Source organism: Salvia splendens, chromosome 6, assembly GCF_004379255.2.
Source record: "Salvia splendens isolate huo1 chromosome 6, SspV2, whole genome shotgun sequence".
NCBI lineage: Eukaryota > Viridiplantae > Streptophyta > Magnoliopsida > Lamiales > Lamiaceae > Salvia > Salvia splendens.
The window spans coordinates 29,970,197-29,986,849 of record NC_056037.1 but is presented as its reverse complement, the minus strand read 5'-3'; the positions used below and the strand labels follow the sequence as shown (position 1 = coordinate 29,986,849).

Sequence of the window (16,653 nt, the reverse complement as noted above, 5' to 3'; positions counted from 1 at the left end):
CTCAATTTTTAATTTTATTCATATATAAAATTATATAAAAATAAATAAATCATACTTTGATTTTATAATATTTAACTAATAATAATTTTTATATATTAAAATCAAACTAAATGTATAAAAAATAAACAACACTAAACATGTATTAACCAAGATGATGCTCATGTAACTTACCATTTTCCATAAATTTATCATTAAGAAAAAAACACACACAATGTACATAATATTTTGAGATATTCACAAGAATCACCTAGTTGGTTTGATATTTTTTATACTGTCTAAATATTTATGTTACATAATGTCTTAGAGCATCCAGGCGCGAACGATGGCAGATGCATTGTCCACGGACGATGGCGTCGGAATACGCATCGTCCGCGGTATCGTCCGCCCCATTGCGGGTGAGGCGGACGATACCGCAGACGATGCGACGCGTTTTCTATTTATATATTTTTATTTATTCTAAATCTATATATATCACCATTCCAACTTCTATTTCACTCTACACCATTCTCTCTTTCTCTATTTCTCTCTACAAAATGAATTCAGGTGATTTTCCAAATCTGAATAGTCTCGACGGATTGCCAATGTTCGGTGGTGGTGCCCGGTGGCCAGGTACAGACCCTGTCGAATACCGGCCCTTTGATACACAGGGTTCCATCGAGTCCAACTGGGAGCCCAACACCCAGTACGATCCGGATTTCACCTCGGATTCGACCGGGCTGTCGGACATGGAGTCGTCCCCTGTCCGCACCTCTGCCTCCGTCCCCAAGGAAAGGAAGAAGAAAACCAAATGCAGAGCGCAGAAGTTGCCGCCTCCAGAGAACAACGAAGAATTCGCCCCAGGGAGGACGAACTACACCCCCGAAGAGACCGTTCATCTGACGAGGTGTTGGGTTGATATTTCAGAGGACCCGGTGTTTGCCAACAAACAATGGCAAATCGCTTACTGGGAGCGCATAACTGAGCGCTACAACGAAACCAAGCCGGCGGCCGCGTACAGGTGCAGGAGGGAGCAGCTTTGCAAGCACTGGGATCAGGTAAAGAAGCAGCTCAACTGGTTCTCGGCGGAGTATATGAAGTGCCTAAGGGAACAGGGCAGCGGCGAGAGTTTGTCCGATGTACGCGATAAAGCGTTGGCGTCGTACTTATCAATGTACGGCGAGTTCAAGCACTACTCCGCCTGGCTCATTGTGAAGGACAAGCAAAATTTCAAATTAGGGATTATGCCCATATCGTCTGCATCGAAGAGGACGAAGAACACCGCTATCGGTGATTATACGAGCAGCGACAGTGGCGCACCTCCGATGGACCTCAACCAGCCGATGTACGAGGATGAGAGCTCTGGCATACCGATGTCTACCCGGCGTCCCATTAGCAACAAAGCTGCCAAGAACAAGGGGAAGGGGAAGACGACGACCTCACAGAACCCGGCCATGACTGCGACCCCGATGCCGACCGCGACCCCGGCCCCGGCTTCGTCTGCGGCGCATGCCTACGGGGACTTGGTGAGAGTCGCTGCCTAGAGGAATTTGTTGGACACGCACAACGCCCTCAGGCAGACCACTGACCGGGGTGAAGCCCAATACCTCAAGTAGATGATCGGTGATATCCAACGCCAGTTGGGAATGAACTAGATTAGTAGTGCACTTGTTTTTATTTCCACTCTTTCTATCTTCCTATCGTTGTAACCTTTTTTTAATTAAGTAAATGTAGGGTTTGCCTTTAATTTGTGTTGATTTTATATTTTGCTTGACATATTTGTATTTTTATTTTGCTTGACATATTTGCAAATATAAAAAATAATAAAATAGTAGTTAAAACTATAGGGCGGACTATAGGACTGGATATAGGGCACCCTACTGCAGGTGAATGGATAGGAGGATAAAATGTTGACGTTGCGAGCTATAGGGCACCCATGGTGGATGCTTAAGGAGTAATTTTGAATTACAAAAATCAAATCTACTTTTAAGGAGTAATTTTGAGTTACAAAAATCAAATCTACATATATATAGTAATTAATTGATGCTGATATTAATTTTTTCAAGGGATATAGTAGTTAAAGATATGGTAAAATACTAGTAGATCTTTAATTTTTCGGTCAAATCTGATACCAACAGGTCAGCAAAATCCACATGTATACAACAAAACATGGTACTAAAATTTATCTCAACATAATTTATCAACGAGTTAGACTTCTTAAAAGTTTTACTCCCTCCGTCCCCAAATAATATGCAATTTGGGTTCGGCACGAGTTTTAATGTAAAATTGATGAAGTAGGAGAGAGGTAGAAAGAAAAGGTAAATAAAGTATTGTTAATGGAGAATGAGTCTCATCTTATTAGAGATAAAAGACTTTCCAAAATTAGAAAGTGCATATTCTTGTCGGACGGACTAAAAAGGAAAGAGTGCATATTCTTGAGGGACGGAAGGAGTATTTGTTTATAATTTTATTGCTGAGGAAATTGTATACGAGAGTGATAATATGTATTGTCAATAAATGCTACTTCACCCGTCCCTGAAGATTATGCATTATTTCCTTTTTCGTTCGTCCTCAAAAAATATGAACATTCCAATTTTAGAAACTCTCTTTCTCTCTAATGAAGTAAGACTCATTCTTTATTAACAATATATAAAAAACTTCCTCGATCTATCACTCTCTTATTTTATCAATAATGCATTAAAACCCATGCCGAACCTAAAGTTCATACTCTTTGAGAAATTATAAGATAAAAAACGATTTGAAATTATAAGTCTGGACGTCTCTAATCAATATATGATACGGATATATCTATAGAAGATCTCATATCTCTATCATTTCTTATATTATTGATTTAGCATATCTTTTTCATATATTTTGTCTTGCTCATTGAGTTAGTATCCACTATTATAAATAGTGGACATTGTTATTCATTTCAATCAATCAAGAAATATCAATTATCCTTCTATTTTATTCTCACACTCTCTTCTCTTTTCATCGTGCACAAACGCACAAACCCTAATTTCGACGTCTGATTTATCGACGGGCAAAAGCTCCCGTGACAATTCGACGCGGAATCTATCGTTGAGGAACTTTTTCCTTAACAATTGGTGCTTTCATTGAGAAATAACCATTCGTGTCTCGTATCAATATCTGTGCTTCTGGAATTAGTTTGTAAGATAAAATTGATAGAAATCCATGGGTTCCATCCTAAAACCAATTGGTGATAGAAGGAGGGGTCCATGAGACTTATATACTAGTTTCAGTTTTCTCTCGACACCGATGTGAGACAGTTATATGTTATATTTTTAGTTTCAATTGCCAACACCCTCCCTCAAACCCTTTAAGGTGAACCTTGGAGGGGTTGGGCTTTTTCTAATCGATTGGACAATCGGCCCAATTTTTTTTTCAATCGGTTGGACCACTTGGCCCAAATTTTTAAGTCCAGATATACTGCTGGGTCAGTCATTTTTTCGGTTTCGGCCCAGATATACTGCTGGGTCAGTTAAATTTGACCCACAGTCGGCGACCCACTCTGATACCATGATAGAAATCCATGGGTTCCATCCTAAAACCAATTGGTGATAGAAGGAGGGGTCCATGAGACTTATATACTAGTTTCAGTTTTCTCTCGACACCGATGTGAGACAGTTATATGTTATATTTTTAGTTTCAATTGCCAACAAAAATAGGGATTAAAAATATAGGCAGACATGTTCGTTATTCAAAATGAACAATATGGGCACACCGATTCATGACTATGGTACAATAGTTATATTAGTTAACAATAATTAGGAATATGATTATGTACAATAATCATATTAGTTAACAATAATTAGGAATTTTAATTTGTTAACTGTTCCTGTTAATTTGAATACTTTATTATTTTGATACTATTAAATTACAAGTATTTTAGCTTACAGACTAGGTCATGGGTTTACAACATAAATCACATGAAAGAATAATTTATTTCATGTGCATCAATTTTCTATTTCACGATTGTAGTTGTATTTAAGATAAATGTGATTATAAATTATTGGTGGTTTATTTCCTATACTTGCTCATAACTCATATAAGCATTATACATATATTAATTTGGTGATGTGGGCAAATTCTCGAATCAAATCATAATAATTACAATAAAATGATCAAATATCTATTAACATTGTATAAAAATGTCATCACTAATTTAAGCATTAAAAAAATGATGAATTCAAAAACTACATAGGATATCATGAAAAATTAAGATCTAATTGAATTTTTGAGGTGGAGTTGTTGATTTTTGTGATAAGAGTTTAGGTGAGTGACACCTAAATTGTAAAAAATATAGCTGAATTTAGGAAACTCGAGCCTCGAGTGTGGATGGGTGCAATAATTTAATTTCGAGAAAGGACTTTGGAGGGCATATTAATTACTACTACAATATTTCCACGACTTGCATAAAAAGAACATGTTTCTTTTTATACAATGTCCATTGCAATTTTATGTTTGTTAACTTGTTTCCAAATGTTCATAAACATGGGCACTTAATTTTATGGAGTAATATTTTTGAGTTTGGCTGCATATGATAATTGAACATTTTTTAATGGCGCCAAAAGAATAAAAAACAAATAAGGGGGCTCTCATCAGAGACATGTTGATCATTTACTACAATCAGAGACGCAACAAAAAAAATTTACTTTTTTAATTATACAAAAGTCAAGTAAAGTAGAACTGAAAGATCTCATCAAAGATACAAGTAGTTTGCATAGACATGCCTTGAAAAAAATTACAACAGTGCGTTGTGAGTAGTTAATCAAAAGAGTATCTACATCTCAACACTAAATATTTTATGTGATAATTGCCGCAAAAAAGAAAGAAAGAAAAACTCTCAGTCTGTAAAACCATCTAACGTTGGAGTTGTTATAAAAGAATCCAATGAAATTGAAGAAAAAAAGATGCCATCTCCCAATAGAGTGAAACAAGAACCTGTATGCTAAATTCTTGTGTACAGAGCTCTCACTTGAACATGAATCAACAACTACAATTTGATGCTACATCACAAGTACTGACGACCTAATCGCCTAAATAATTTATCTGAAGTTCTGTCTGGTCTTGATCATTCTTTTCAATGTTGCTAACCAGAAGTTGCATTCATCCCAATCACTTGTTGTGAGGTGAACCTATAGCAAATCACACCATTCACATGCAAAGGCATCAATGAAAACGGGGGGAAATATATCAAGAACCGAGAAAAGATATAGCTGTTGGAAATTTTCTCTTGTACCTGGATCTGAAGGGCAGTGGCAAAATCACCTTTGTCCAGTGCTTGACAAAGCTGTACAAGCTTTTCTGCAGCATTTTTAGATATGTCTCCACTATTAAGTTTCGCAAACAGGGACCCTAACTTCTTTGAGTTGTCCTCTATTTCACGCTTCTTTGCGGGATTTGCTCTTGCTCCTCCCAATGCTTCACTTGTCTCGTTAAAAAGTCTTGTTAGAGTTGCAATGACGGGCTTCTGTTGTGCTGTAGGAGATTTTTAAAGTTGTCAGGGGAGATGAGCAAATGGAATAAGTTTTTTCATACAAAACTAACAAACATAGTTTTGCAATAAACATCCTGGTGCTAAAAGTGAAACACAATACTGCATCACTTCAAGTGTTTACTAAAGAGCCTCAACCTTAATCATGAAGGTCAAGTACACAGGCCCAATATATTCCCATAAAAATAGCTCACTGCTCAGAAGTGATGCATCACATGGTGGGAAAATGATTCTCTGCTACGCTCAATCCTTCACTCGCTTATAGCTCACTGATCATATTGATTCTCAATCTGCGTTTTCACTTCTGTCAACTTGTCTGAGATCCAACTAGTTTAATTTTTCGTTAAGAACCGTAGGCAAAGATTTTCCTAATTAACAGAAGAGGATATTCCACAGTTAGTGGCAGTGACTGAGTTTTGATTAGCCTTTCGCTTTACTTATTATAGTAAGCCCTTGCCCTCTTGTATTTTTGTATCTATTTCTTTATCCCTCTATGCAGGTTATTGGTGAACAAAATGCATGACATGGAGATGGATTTTACTTTGTTTATAAACGTAGTATAAATATCTGCATGGACAGAAAAAGGAAGCAAGAAAGGTAATTATGTTTGAAGTGAGATTTAAAAAAAGAAGGGAAAGAAATGTACGAAAAAAAAAGATTAGTGTAAAAATGTTGGAAAAAGGAGATTGTTTTTATTTGTTTGTGTATTTAGAAGTTCAGAAGACATGGAGAAGTTTTCTTGAGATGTTCATGTCAGAATTAGTTCATGTGGCTATTTCCACATGCTTCTTTTCATCTTCTTTGCATTATTATATTCCACAAAAGTGGATCAGGCCTCTTAATGAGATAATCCCAGATAAATCAAGCAAACCACATGATCTGCATCTCTTTGATAAGCTGCTTCCAAAACTCCCAAAGATATAGGAGTATTTAATTAAAGTGGGAAAGGAAGCTTACCAGGAACATTTGATGTATCAGCAGTCTGTACTGTAGGAGGGGGAGCAGCAGGAGTAACTGGTGGTTGCATTGCAGCTGGCGGAGAAGGACTAGAAGGTTGCACTGGATTCATACCAGGTCTTTGGACCCCTGAATTGCCCATTGGCATGAATCCTGTAGAAGGTGGGGTAGGAGTCATAGCCTGGGACATCACTTGCCCAGTAGTTGGCCCCACTTGAGATGTGTTACCACCATATGCCGACATACCCGGAGCACCAGCTTGAAAACCAGGATTAGCAGCCCCCTAAATAATAGAATTCGTGCACACTAAGAAATGGTGATTAACTTTGAAAGAAGAGGAGTGAGAATTAAGGAGGCTAGCATACTGGATATAAATGGGAACCCAAAGTGGACGGCTGGTGATATTGCTCTGCATTTCTCAGTAATGGAGGGTTTGCGGGAATAAATTTCGCAGGAGGCTGAGCATTAACAGAAGGTGGAGGAAAGTTTCCCTGAAATGATATTGAAAGCAGATGTTCTCTAATCAGATTCCAACTTCACTACAATAACCCAAACATATATGCAACTCTACAATAGAAACAGCACCACACTGGACTCACCACTGGAGCTGGAGTTTCAGGAGAAGGGACAAACATAGTAGGCGGAGGTGTATTAGACTGTGGAACTGGCTGATAAGCAGGAGGAGCATTATAAGCTCTTCTATACGAAACAGCAGGTGGCTGCTGATAATTATCACCATACTGATTGCCCGGAATGATAGGTTGGATATGAGCTCCTCCAGTATCCTGAGGAGGATACAATGTAACATTGTCTAAGTTGAGAACCATATATATCAACCAAATTAACATTTTAATCAAAGCAGGATGCAATAATATAAACCTGATAATGATGTTGAGAAGTGCCAACACTGCTGTAACTAGTATCATATGCTGCTCCAACTTGCAATTGACTATTATCATAAGTTGCTGTATTCACAATCTCTTTCTCTGAAATATAAAATATGGGGCACAAACCCTTAGAAGGTTGTGATGTTTTTAATAAACAATTTATTGCAGCGAAAAATGGTGTGGAGTGAATTATACTCCCTCCGTCCACGAAACATAGTCTCATTTTGCCATTTTGGAATGCCCACAAAAAATAGTGCTATTTCAAAAAATAGAAAGTTTCTCTCATATTTTACCCACTTTTTCTCCTCTCTCATACTTTACCTACTTTTTCTCCATATTTCTCTTACTTTACCTACTTTTTCTCCCCTCTCTCTTACTATACCAATTTCTCATTAAAACCCGTGCCGTCCACAAATGGGACTATTTTTTTTGGACGGAGGGAGTATTAAATATTCCAACTGGTTAACACTTAACAGTTACTATTTGTAAGAACAACTAGGAATCCAACAATAATTTGAACGAGCATATAAAGATGAAATAGCATAACCACAGACCTTGCTCAGTCGAACGAGCAATACGGTCACGCAAGATAGTAATTTCAGCCGACAATTCTTCAGTCCCCAGAAGATTCAAGTACTCCATTGCCGTAGTTAAAAGCCCTTGACTTGCTAATATTTCAGAATATTTCTCAACTAGCTTACACATTGAATCACTAAATCGCTTTTGCCCAGAAGCCAAAGCAAAGACGATAGTCTTCTCCATTAAATCCTTCAAAGATAAAACTATAACATGTGAATTCATCTTTCCACTGAGCTTAGACCCTTATCAAATAACACTAAGTCAATGCAGCTTACCTGGAGACGGTCTACATAGGACTTCCCATCATGTTCTGCTGACAGGCTCTTTGACCAAATTTCCACAGTTTTGTCAATGTTTCCAGCACAAATATAACACAGTGTCGCGGCAGTTGTATCACCAGAAGACATAAGTCTAGCAGCAAGAGTGTCACATAATAGGGTCCACTCATCTGTCTGTGAAAACTGGATAACAGCAAACAGAGACCAGGAATAAGACATGGCAGGTTGCTTTTTAGACTATCACAAACACAGAAAAGATTCACTTGTGGAGTTAAACCCTTAGATATGCTCCACATAGAATACATGTGCACAAAATGCTGACAATATCCATAAAAGAGTCATTCATGACCAATACCATGTAACAAAATTTTTAAGGAGATTAATAGGTTGAATTTTATATTTTCATTACAGAGCACTCGATGAATAAATCTAAACTCATAATTTATAACATGCGACCCCTTATTAGTATTGTTAAGTATTTTAAGATGCAAATTTAATCATTACAAATGCATCTAGGGATGTATTCTACAAAAATAAAAAATCACACCACATTTCTAACACATAGCATTTGATAATGCCATAATGACAATAATCTGCCATAGACAAGCTTCAAAGGCCTAGACTACGAGTTACCATTTTAGTTTCAGATCATGAATTGGTTACCTTATCACATAAAATGGAAGCAAATATATAGTAAGAGAGATATTGTGTATATTTCCAGACACAGATGTCAATCATGTCATCGTATACACCTCTGTAAAAGAGCACAATCATTAAGTTCTATAACATGTTATCTGCAAATTTCTCCACTTTTCGAATGTGAGTTCTTAATCACGCTATAGATTAAGCAGAGGAATACAGTATAATGCCTTGACAACCAAACACTAACCTTTCCTACTAAAGAAAAAACAGTGACCCTTAAGAATCAGAGTACGAAGGCAGACAGCAAGTAGAAGCTATTTGGGTCTTAAATCTCAAAAGTACAGAATATAAAATGTGTTTTACAAAAATAGGCTGGATGTAATTGTAACCACAATTTAGAGGTTTGTAATGTAAACTCCAATTTTGTTTACAGGAAATGATAGACTTACAGTACAAAAGAGAGCAAGGGTTTCCTTCCATGATTTCAGAGGTCTGGTGTTGGCTATGCTCATTAAGTCATTGTTTACCATTGCAGAAACAACCTGAAGCAACTAAATATTAGTCATTCTACAAAAATAATAACAAACCAGCAATATTAACAATAATGACTCCCCACCTTTAGGTAGGGAGAGAGACTTGTCCTAAGGTACTGGTCACGTGTGCTCTCCCACAATGAAACCCCACCAACGTGGGCAATGACCAAGGCATCTGCCAATCTATTGGCAGAAATGCACTGTGCAACTGCCCCCTTATAGTCACCAACAACTAAAGCACGTTGGACAGCATCATCAAATGAAGGATCAGAACTGTCCTCCCGTTCGTCAATTTCTTGATGGGATTCTTTTACTGAGTCTCCAACAACTTCATCCTTAGAAATAGCAACAGGTGTATCTGCCTTGGGGCTAGGTAGATTGTTAAAGAAATCTTCCCCATTGTCAGTTGCAAATAAGGCAGATTCTCTGTACCCAGAAACACCTGTTTTAATTGTTTTACTCTCATCAAGACTAAGAGCATCTACCTGCTCAGTGACATCATTCAGTTCAGAGTTGCTTTCTTCGATAGGCGGACTGAAACCAAGATGGGAAAGCAGCTTTGACCGTGCAGTTCCATCCTCATTGAACATAACCTTCATGAAACCCCATGTTTCTCTTTCCTCTTCAGATCTGACCAGGAAATAATATGTGAAATATAGGCCAAAGAGTAACTATGCATGCATGCCATATTAACCTAAAGCATGCTGATGCTATCAAGTCTAGAATGAAGAAGACATACTCAGATTCTTGAGACTTCCTTTCACATAAAAGTTTAAGAGCTGTTCTATCCCCATTTTGTATTGCCATTTCAAACTCTGAAGATTGACTAATCAAACCATGTTCAGTGACCAAATTGTGCACAAAGATCTGGATGTACAAAAGGCTGTCAGAGAGTGTAATATATGCCAACAGAAACCTATAATGCTGTAAGCGTACCTCTGAAGATCCAGTAGAAGATTCAGCCGAATTAAATGAAACAAGCTTTCCACCAAAGCCAAATGAAACTCCAGCTTTTCGCTTGTACCACTTTGGGGCCCTCAGAGGTGCTATACAGGAACACAAGACATTGCACATAAGACTAACCCAACACATAACAACAGAGTGCAAGGTAAAACAATGTAGAACATTTTCAAGATAATACTACCTCCGACCCTTAAAATAGAAACTTTCTAAACTTTCTATTTTAGTAAGTGGACCCCACAATCCACTAACATTAATTCCACTACATTTTCTCTTCCTCTCTCTTACTTTACCCATTTTTCTCTCCTTCTCTCTTACTTTACCCATTCTTTTCTCTTACTTCACCAATTGTGCATTAAAACCCGTGTTGTTTCAAAAGTTTCTGTTTTGCAAGAAAGTTGTCACTTTTTTTTGCATTTGTTTTGAAAAAAGCATAATAAATAGTTAAGAGTGGGTGAATAGTAAAGTAAAAGCGAGAATAATGTAGAGAAGAATCTCGCTTTTACTTTACTATTTATTACAATTTTTTCAAAACGAGGGCAAAAAAGAAGTGACTCGACTTTCTTGGGCCAGAGTGAGTACCATTTAATTGCCTCCCTCTCCCATCCAGAAAGAGAGAAATGATATCAAGAACAAACATATTTTTAGAAGTCTAGTGTCTTCTCAATCCTCTTCTGCAAACTATTGCAATAAACTTATAATAGAATTTTCCATAAAATGCTTGACATGACAGGCAAAAAGATCTAGACAAATATTTGATGGTGGTCTCTAAGCTTAACTGCAATGATAATTTGATACTGTAGCAGTATGTAAGTTAAAAATTAAAAAAGCAAAATGATGGAAGGAACAAACTATAAAGGAGATACAACATGCAACTCTATTGATTTTTAAAATTTGTGACAAGCCAATCTTAATAATAGGGCATCATGACCAATCAAGGGGTAAATGTGAAAATGTATTAGCCATGTAATGACCCAAGCAAGTGTACATTATAAGACTCTTTACTTACTATTCAATGTTTCCCACAGAGAGATGAATTACACAATGGTTTTGTTATCTAAAGAATTGAAGTTACCTGCACCAAAGTCAGCCTCTCCAAGACCATATCGGCCAGCACCCTGCAGTTGACAGAGAATAATTGGTGCGGAGTGAAAGGCGGGCTTACCACATACATTTGCTAATAACAATGAAGAAAGCAAAGATAGCAAATAAACAAAGATAAATACTTTATGTGACTAAGAGACCATCCTCCAAAAAGGCCATATCAAAAATAGATGAGCAACTACTCTTCAAGAAAAATAGTCTCATTTTTCCGTTTTGGTCCATCCTCCAAAATTAGACCCATTTCTACTTAAGGAAACTCTATCACCACATTTTCGCTCTCTCTCTCTCCTACTACCCAAATTTTCTCTTTCTCTCTCCTACTTTACAAATAGTGCACTAAAACTTGCGCCTTCATCAGATGGGACTATTTTTTGTGGACGGAGGGAGTAATACTAATAACTAATCAAATCTAATGATGCATATTAATATCAATACTCATGTTGTCGAAACAGCCTTGCCCACAAGGATAGAGTGGAGCGACCAAGGGGACTCATATTCATGATAGAGAACATGAATCAAAGTGTAGATATGCTGAAACTCCAAAAGAGCAATGGGCGTGAGCAATTTGATGGAGCACAATGGATACAATGGAGGCAGCAATAAAGATTTGATTTTTTCTGAGCAGTGGCTGCGGCACAAAGAGGCACCACTAGTGTTGTTGGGAGCGTGGGGCGCACAGGGGCAATTGGGTAAAAATCTGGGGTGCAAGGCAATGGGCCGCAGGGGTGACAAGGTGCGCGCCCCACGAATCGAGACACTGTATTCTGATTTAGTCATTTAAGGTTGGATGTGATTTAATATATTGCAGACTTAGATGTTATATTTAATGAGTTTGGAACCTTTTTTCCGAACTCACGCCAAATTCAAAATTTGCTGCAATCATGTAACCACTAACCAATGCATACACAGAACACCAGTAGCCACTAAAAGAGTTCCATGAGACACAAACTAACCTCAATGTTATACAGGCTGACTTTCCCATCAAATGAAGATGCTGATATGACTCCAGGAATTTTCGGATACCAGTGAACATCAAAGTTCCAGTTGGTTCCAGCAGGTAATTCAGCTACAATCTACAAAAAAAATTTATGTTGAAACTGTCATGTGTTATAGAGCTACTAAAACTAACCCAGGAAAGGAATCTGCATGAAAACTATAATACTTTATTTAAGTAAACATAGATAATCAAAACTCGCCTCTCCAGATATTGTGTCCCAGCAAATAGTGCGATTATCTTTGGAACAGGTAAGCAGATAAGAGCTGTCAATAGGACACCAGGACATAGCGATGACACCTGTTCACAATGATACAGTCTAATGAAAATTTACCAACAAGTGTACATCAAAAAGTCTCTACCTATCAGGCCTTATCAAAAAGGTTACTAGGAACCCAAGGAACAAAAGAAAATATCCTGCTCATAGAAGCAAGCATCTAAGAAGACCTATTTCCCAGTGTGAGGAGACCATCAGAATAGCTTACTAAGCCATCTGGAAGCCATACAACTTTGGAAGCTTGATTCAGACCATAACAAATCAAGTCATAATATAATCGAGAACTGAGAGATCACAATGAGGATGAGAGTGAGACAGAGTAGAAGCCTATTGAAAACTCAAGTTAGGACAAAAGTTATGAAATGTCAGAAGTGAAACTCGGAAAATTTACCTTTGGTGTGTCCTACAAACTCTTTCACTGGAGACATTATATTGCGCACATCCCACATCTGAAAATGACAAGCCGCAATCACCAACAGACACAAATTTAAGCAGCCTTTGAGAAAAACAATAATGTGCCAAACTGCCAATAGCTAATGTAAGGACGTATGAATTCCTTACTTTCAGAGAAGGAGAATTATCTTCATCAGAAGCGACAATAAGCTGAGTTGCAACATCAGGATTCCACTGCAAAACAGAGCACCTCCTTCTAACTGAATCTGCGAAACTGCAAGGGCATGGATGGCATACAGAAGATCATCAAAAAGATGAACCTAAAGGACATCAGTAAATTGCTCAAAACGCAACAATGCAAACATTAACTCAAATGCAGACAACATACTTTATAACTGGCTTTTGCTTCCTCAGATCCCACACCACTGAAATTACATTTAATCCTTGTCATTCCAATGTATAATGTAGATTTGGAGGAAAAAAGATCCATCAGAAGGGCATTGTTTTCACCTGTTGTCCCATTATAAGAAGTGGACGCCAGGATCTTCTCAACCATTCTGTTCCAGGACAAAAACGAAATTTCACCTTGTGATGCAGACCCACTACCCTGTTAACATTGAAAAGGTTGAGTTCTCATTCCCGATCCGGGTGTGGAAATAACCGACAAGAGAAGTAGCATAGTTTAAAACCAATATGCCAAAAACTTTTTATGACTAGAGATCAAAAGCAAAATCTATCTGAGAGAATAGAAAAGGCAAAATAGAAATGGAAAAGCTCGATAATATATGTGGGGTCAGTGAAAAAATTATTGTGGGGTACACATGTTTAAAATGCAATCATAAGAAGCATTCCACAAAGTAATATTGCATCATACACCATTCGGTTTCTATCTATCTTGAAGAAAACAACTTTGTATTGAGCTCATTGTTAGCCACAGTTCACAAGAACATTCTTTAGTCTTGGTAAGAGGGGAAGGGTTAAGGAGGATGCCAGATTCTTGTACAAGACTCAACATGCACAGGTGTATGGCTATCCCAAATTTCCAATAACAGGAGTTTAGTAAGGGAGTGCAAGACAGAAGATCGTCTAGCGGAAAATATTCAAAATGGATCTATATGTCACTAATTTATTCCTTTTTATTTTCTTTTTTACTTTTTCATTTGGGAAATCAAACTTTTTTATGATGGATTTAATTGATTGTCAATCAGAAATTCATAATGTTACTCTTCAATGAGACAGCTACCAGCAAGGCTACAAAGCATATTTTTGCTCTGGAGAAGCATATGAAGCCTAATTCCTGTTGGATAGAGGTAGTTCTTTTTTCTTCTAATAAAGTAGTTCTAGTTTGCACCAACAAGGTAAATGCTAGTAAAAAAGACACAATATCAGTGAGTCAGCTCTAAGTGAATTTTTGTAGATAAAAAAAACGTTACCGAGTATTCATTAGAGCCTAACAAGGCTACAAAGAAAATGGAAGACCAAAAATCACATGATTTATGCAGACAATCACAATATGTTTCATAAATTTCTTGTTTTCCACATAATTAGTTTAAAGACCTTGAATGGTGCTAAAGCTAATCACTGCATACCTTCAGTGCCGGAAAATGGTTAGGCTCTAATGGTTTGGTCAAATCCCAAATAGAAATATCACCTTCATCAGCACCAGAAGCAATAAGGTGTGGAGTAATAGAATTAAACTCCAACCCCCGAACCTGAAACAAAATTAAAAACCACCAAGATATCCACCAGTCGTATAATTAACATGGGATTCATAAAATGCATTAATAATATAGAACAAGGACAGTAGGAACTCACAGGTCCTTTGTGTCTTGTAAGATTTGTGACCAATGTATTCTCACTTGTATCAGAACCTTCTTTACTGGTGTCAGAAAATCATTAACATAAATGATATACAGATATAAAAAATAGAGGTAAAAAATACTTAATAAACAGAAATCAGGATTTCTAAGCCAAATGAATTAAACTGTTGCCAATAATATTTATTTTCTAAATCAGGGAAACATTAAAAGAAACACAACCAAAGAATAGCACAGCCAAGCCAAAAGCCAAAAGTCGGTAACATCATGTAACATTCTTATTTCTTTGGATAATTATCACTCCCTCCGTTCCATAGTAGTAGAGTCATTTCATTTTCTGCCCCCATTTTAGAAAAATAATTATAAATAGTTAAAGTGGAAAATGTGTAAAGTAAGAGAGAAAAAACTATAGATAAGACTCTTTTCTACATTATTCTATCTCTTACTTTACTTTCTCTCCACTTTAACTATTTATTATCATTTTCCGAAAACGAGTGCAGAAAATAAAATGACTCTACTAGTGTGGAATGGAGGGATAACATATGAAAATCAGTATTTATTAGTAGTTCTCTTTTAGAATGTGTTTCCTGATTTAAATGTTTTGCGGCAATCATTGTTGAAATTGTTCACATTCAAATTTCTTGAAACAGCCCAAACAAGATAGAACTATACAAATTCATTTCAAATGGTATTATGGTATATATACCGTCTTAATTCATGAAATAAGCAATCAAAACACTCGTCACAGTAATCACATGCAAGCTGCAATGAATCAAATATAGCACCAACCACGCGACCATTAAAAAATGCAGCCATAATCAACACCCCGAAAACAAAAAAAATGGTAAATGGGGACAATTGAAGAGAAGAGGGACCAAAAGAAGATTTATGAGTAAATAAAATTCACCAGATCAGGGGCTTAGGATTCCAAAGCCCAATGTTGCCGTCGACAAGACCACCAGCAATGAGACCGAGCGGATACTCCTCCGAATTGGCGGAGGCTTTCTGCCACGAAATCCGATTGAAGCGCTCAGAGCTGGGAATAGTGCCCGCCATGATCAACTGTCGATCGTCGGAGACGAAATCAAGCTCGAATATATCGAGATTGGCAGTGGAGCTGAATTGTAGATCCACCGCCCCGGCCATGGTCCCGGCGGCGATGTACGCACCGTCGGGTGAGAAGGCCGTCGAGGCCGATCTGTTGACCGACTTTATGCAGCCCGCCATTGCAAAAATGTATGATCTGTCAAACGAGATGCAGCTAGTTATTGGAGGAGGGATTACATAAATCAATGGGCTACAGATCTAGGTTTATGGGATAATTGAGCGTGGATCGAGGGAGAGTGAGAGAGAATTTTCTCTGTATGGGTTTGTTTATGTTGATTTTGTATATTTTTAGTTTTCGATTTGCCTCTCTTCTCTGATCTCTCTGTGTTGGACTTCGATTTTGGGGATATCAGAGTGTGTAGAGTGAAGAGGGGTTTCGATAACAGGAAGGACCCGTTTTATAGAGTGAGTGGGTTATAGCAAGAGGATTAACATAGGATAAAATTTTCGGGCCAAATGTAGGATTTATGTAGGATAAAATAAACCCACAAGAGGATAAAATAAACCCACAAATTTTGTGGGTCACATTAACTAAGCCCAATAGTGAAAACGGGCACTATTCACGCGGGCCTGGCGGGCCGCCGCAATTTTTTTCGGGCCTTGGATTGCATTTATCCAGGCTGAAAAATTG

The 16,653-nt window shown here is 37.5% G+C and overlaps 1 protein-coding gene across 1 annotated transcript; it reads right to left on the bottom strand.

Annotated features, from left to right (window-relative positions):
• Positions 1-4,845: 4,845 nt before the first annotated feature.
• LOC121808034 (protein transport protein SEC31 homolog B-like) lies at positions 4,846-16,401 on the bottom strand. Its single transcript, XM_042208368.1, has 22 exons — positions 15,823-16,401; positions 14,914-14,977; positions 14,688-14,810; positions 13,609-13,705; positions 13,487-13,523; positions 13,267-13,372; positions 13,097-13,154; positions 12,631-12,728; positions 12,388-12,507; positions 11,406-11,448; positions 10,307-10,416; positions 10,110-10,237; positions 9,454-10,000; positions 9,287-9,379; positions 8,193-8,378; positions 7,893-8,106; positions 7,331-7,437; positions 7,051-7,236; positions 6,817-6,942; positions 6,452-6,734; positions 5,240-5,478; positions 4,846-5,135 (listed from the first exon to the last, which is right to left on the bottom strand). The coding sequence occupies exons 1-22, from the start codon at positions 16,140-16,142 to the stop codon at positions 5,046-5,048; spliced, it is 3,375 nt and encodes a 1,124-aa protein (XP_042064302.1). The 5' UTR covers positions 16,143-16,401; the 3' UTR covers positions 4,846-5,045.
• Between the last annotated feature and the right edge of the window lie 252 nt (positions 16,402-16,653).

What these genes read in the sequence shown, in the direction of transcription:
- LOC121808034 (XM_042208368.1), bottom strand. Translation starts at nt 16,142, where the DNA reads ATGGCGGGCTGCATAAAGTCGGTCAACAGATCGGCCTCGACGGCCTTC. An exon ending in ACCATTTTCCGGCACTGAAG is followed by an intron (nt 13,706 to 14,687) that starts GTATGCAGTGAT and finishes CAATGTTAACAG; the next exon opens with GGTAGTGGGTCTGCATCACA. An exon ending in ATAATTCTCCTTCTCTGAAA is followed by an intron (nt 13,155 to 13,266) that starts GTAAGGAATTCA and finishes TGTCATTTTCAG; the next exon opens with ATGTGGGATGTGCGCAATAT.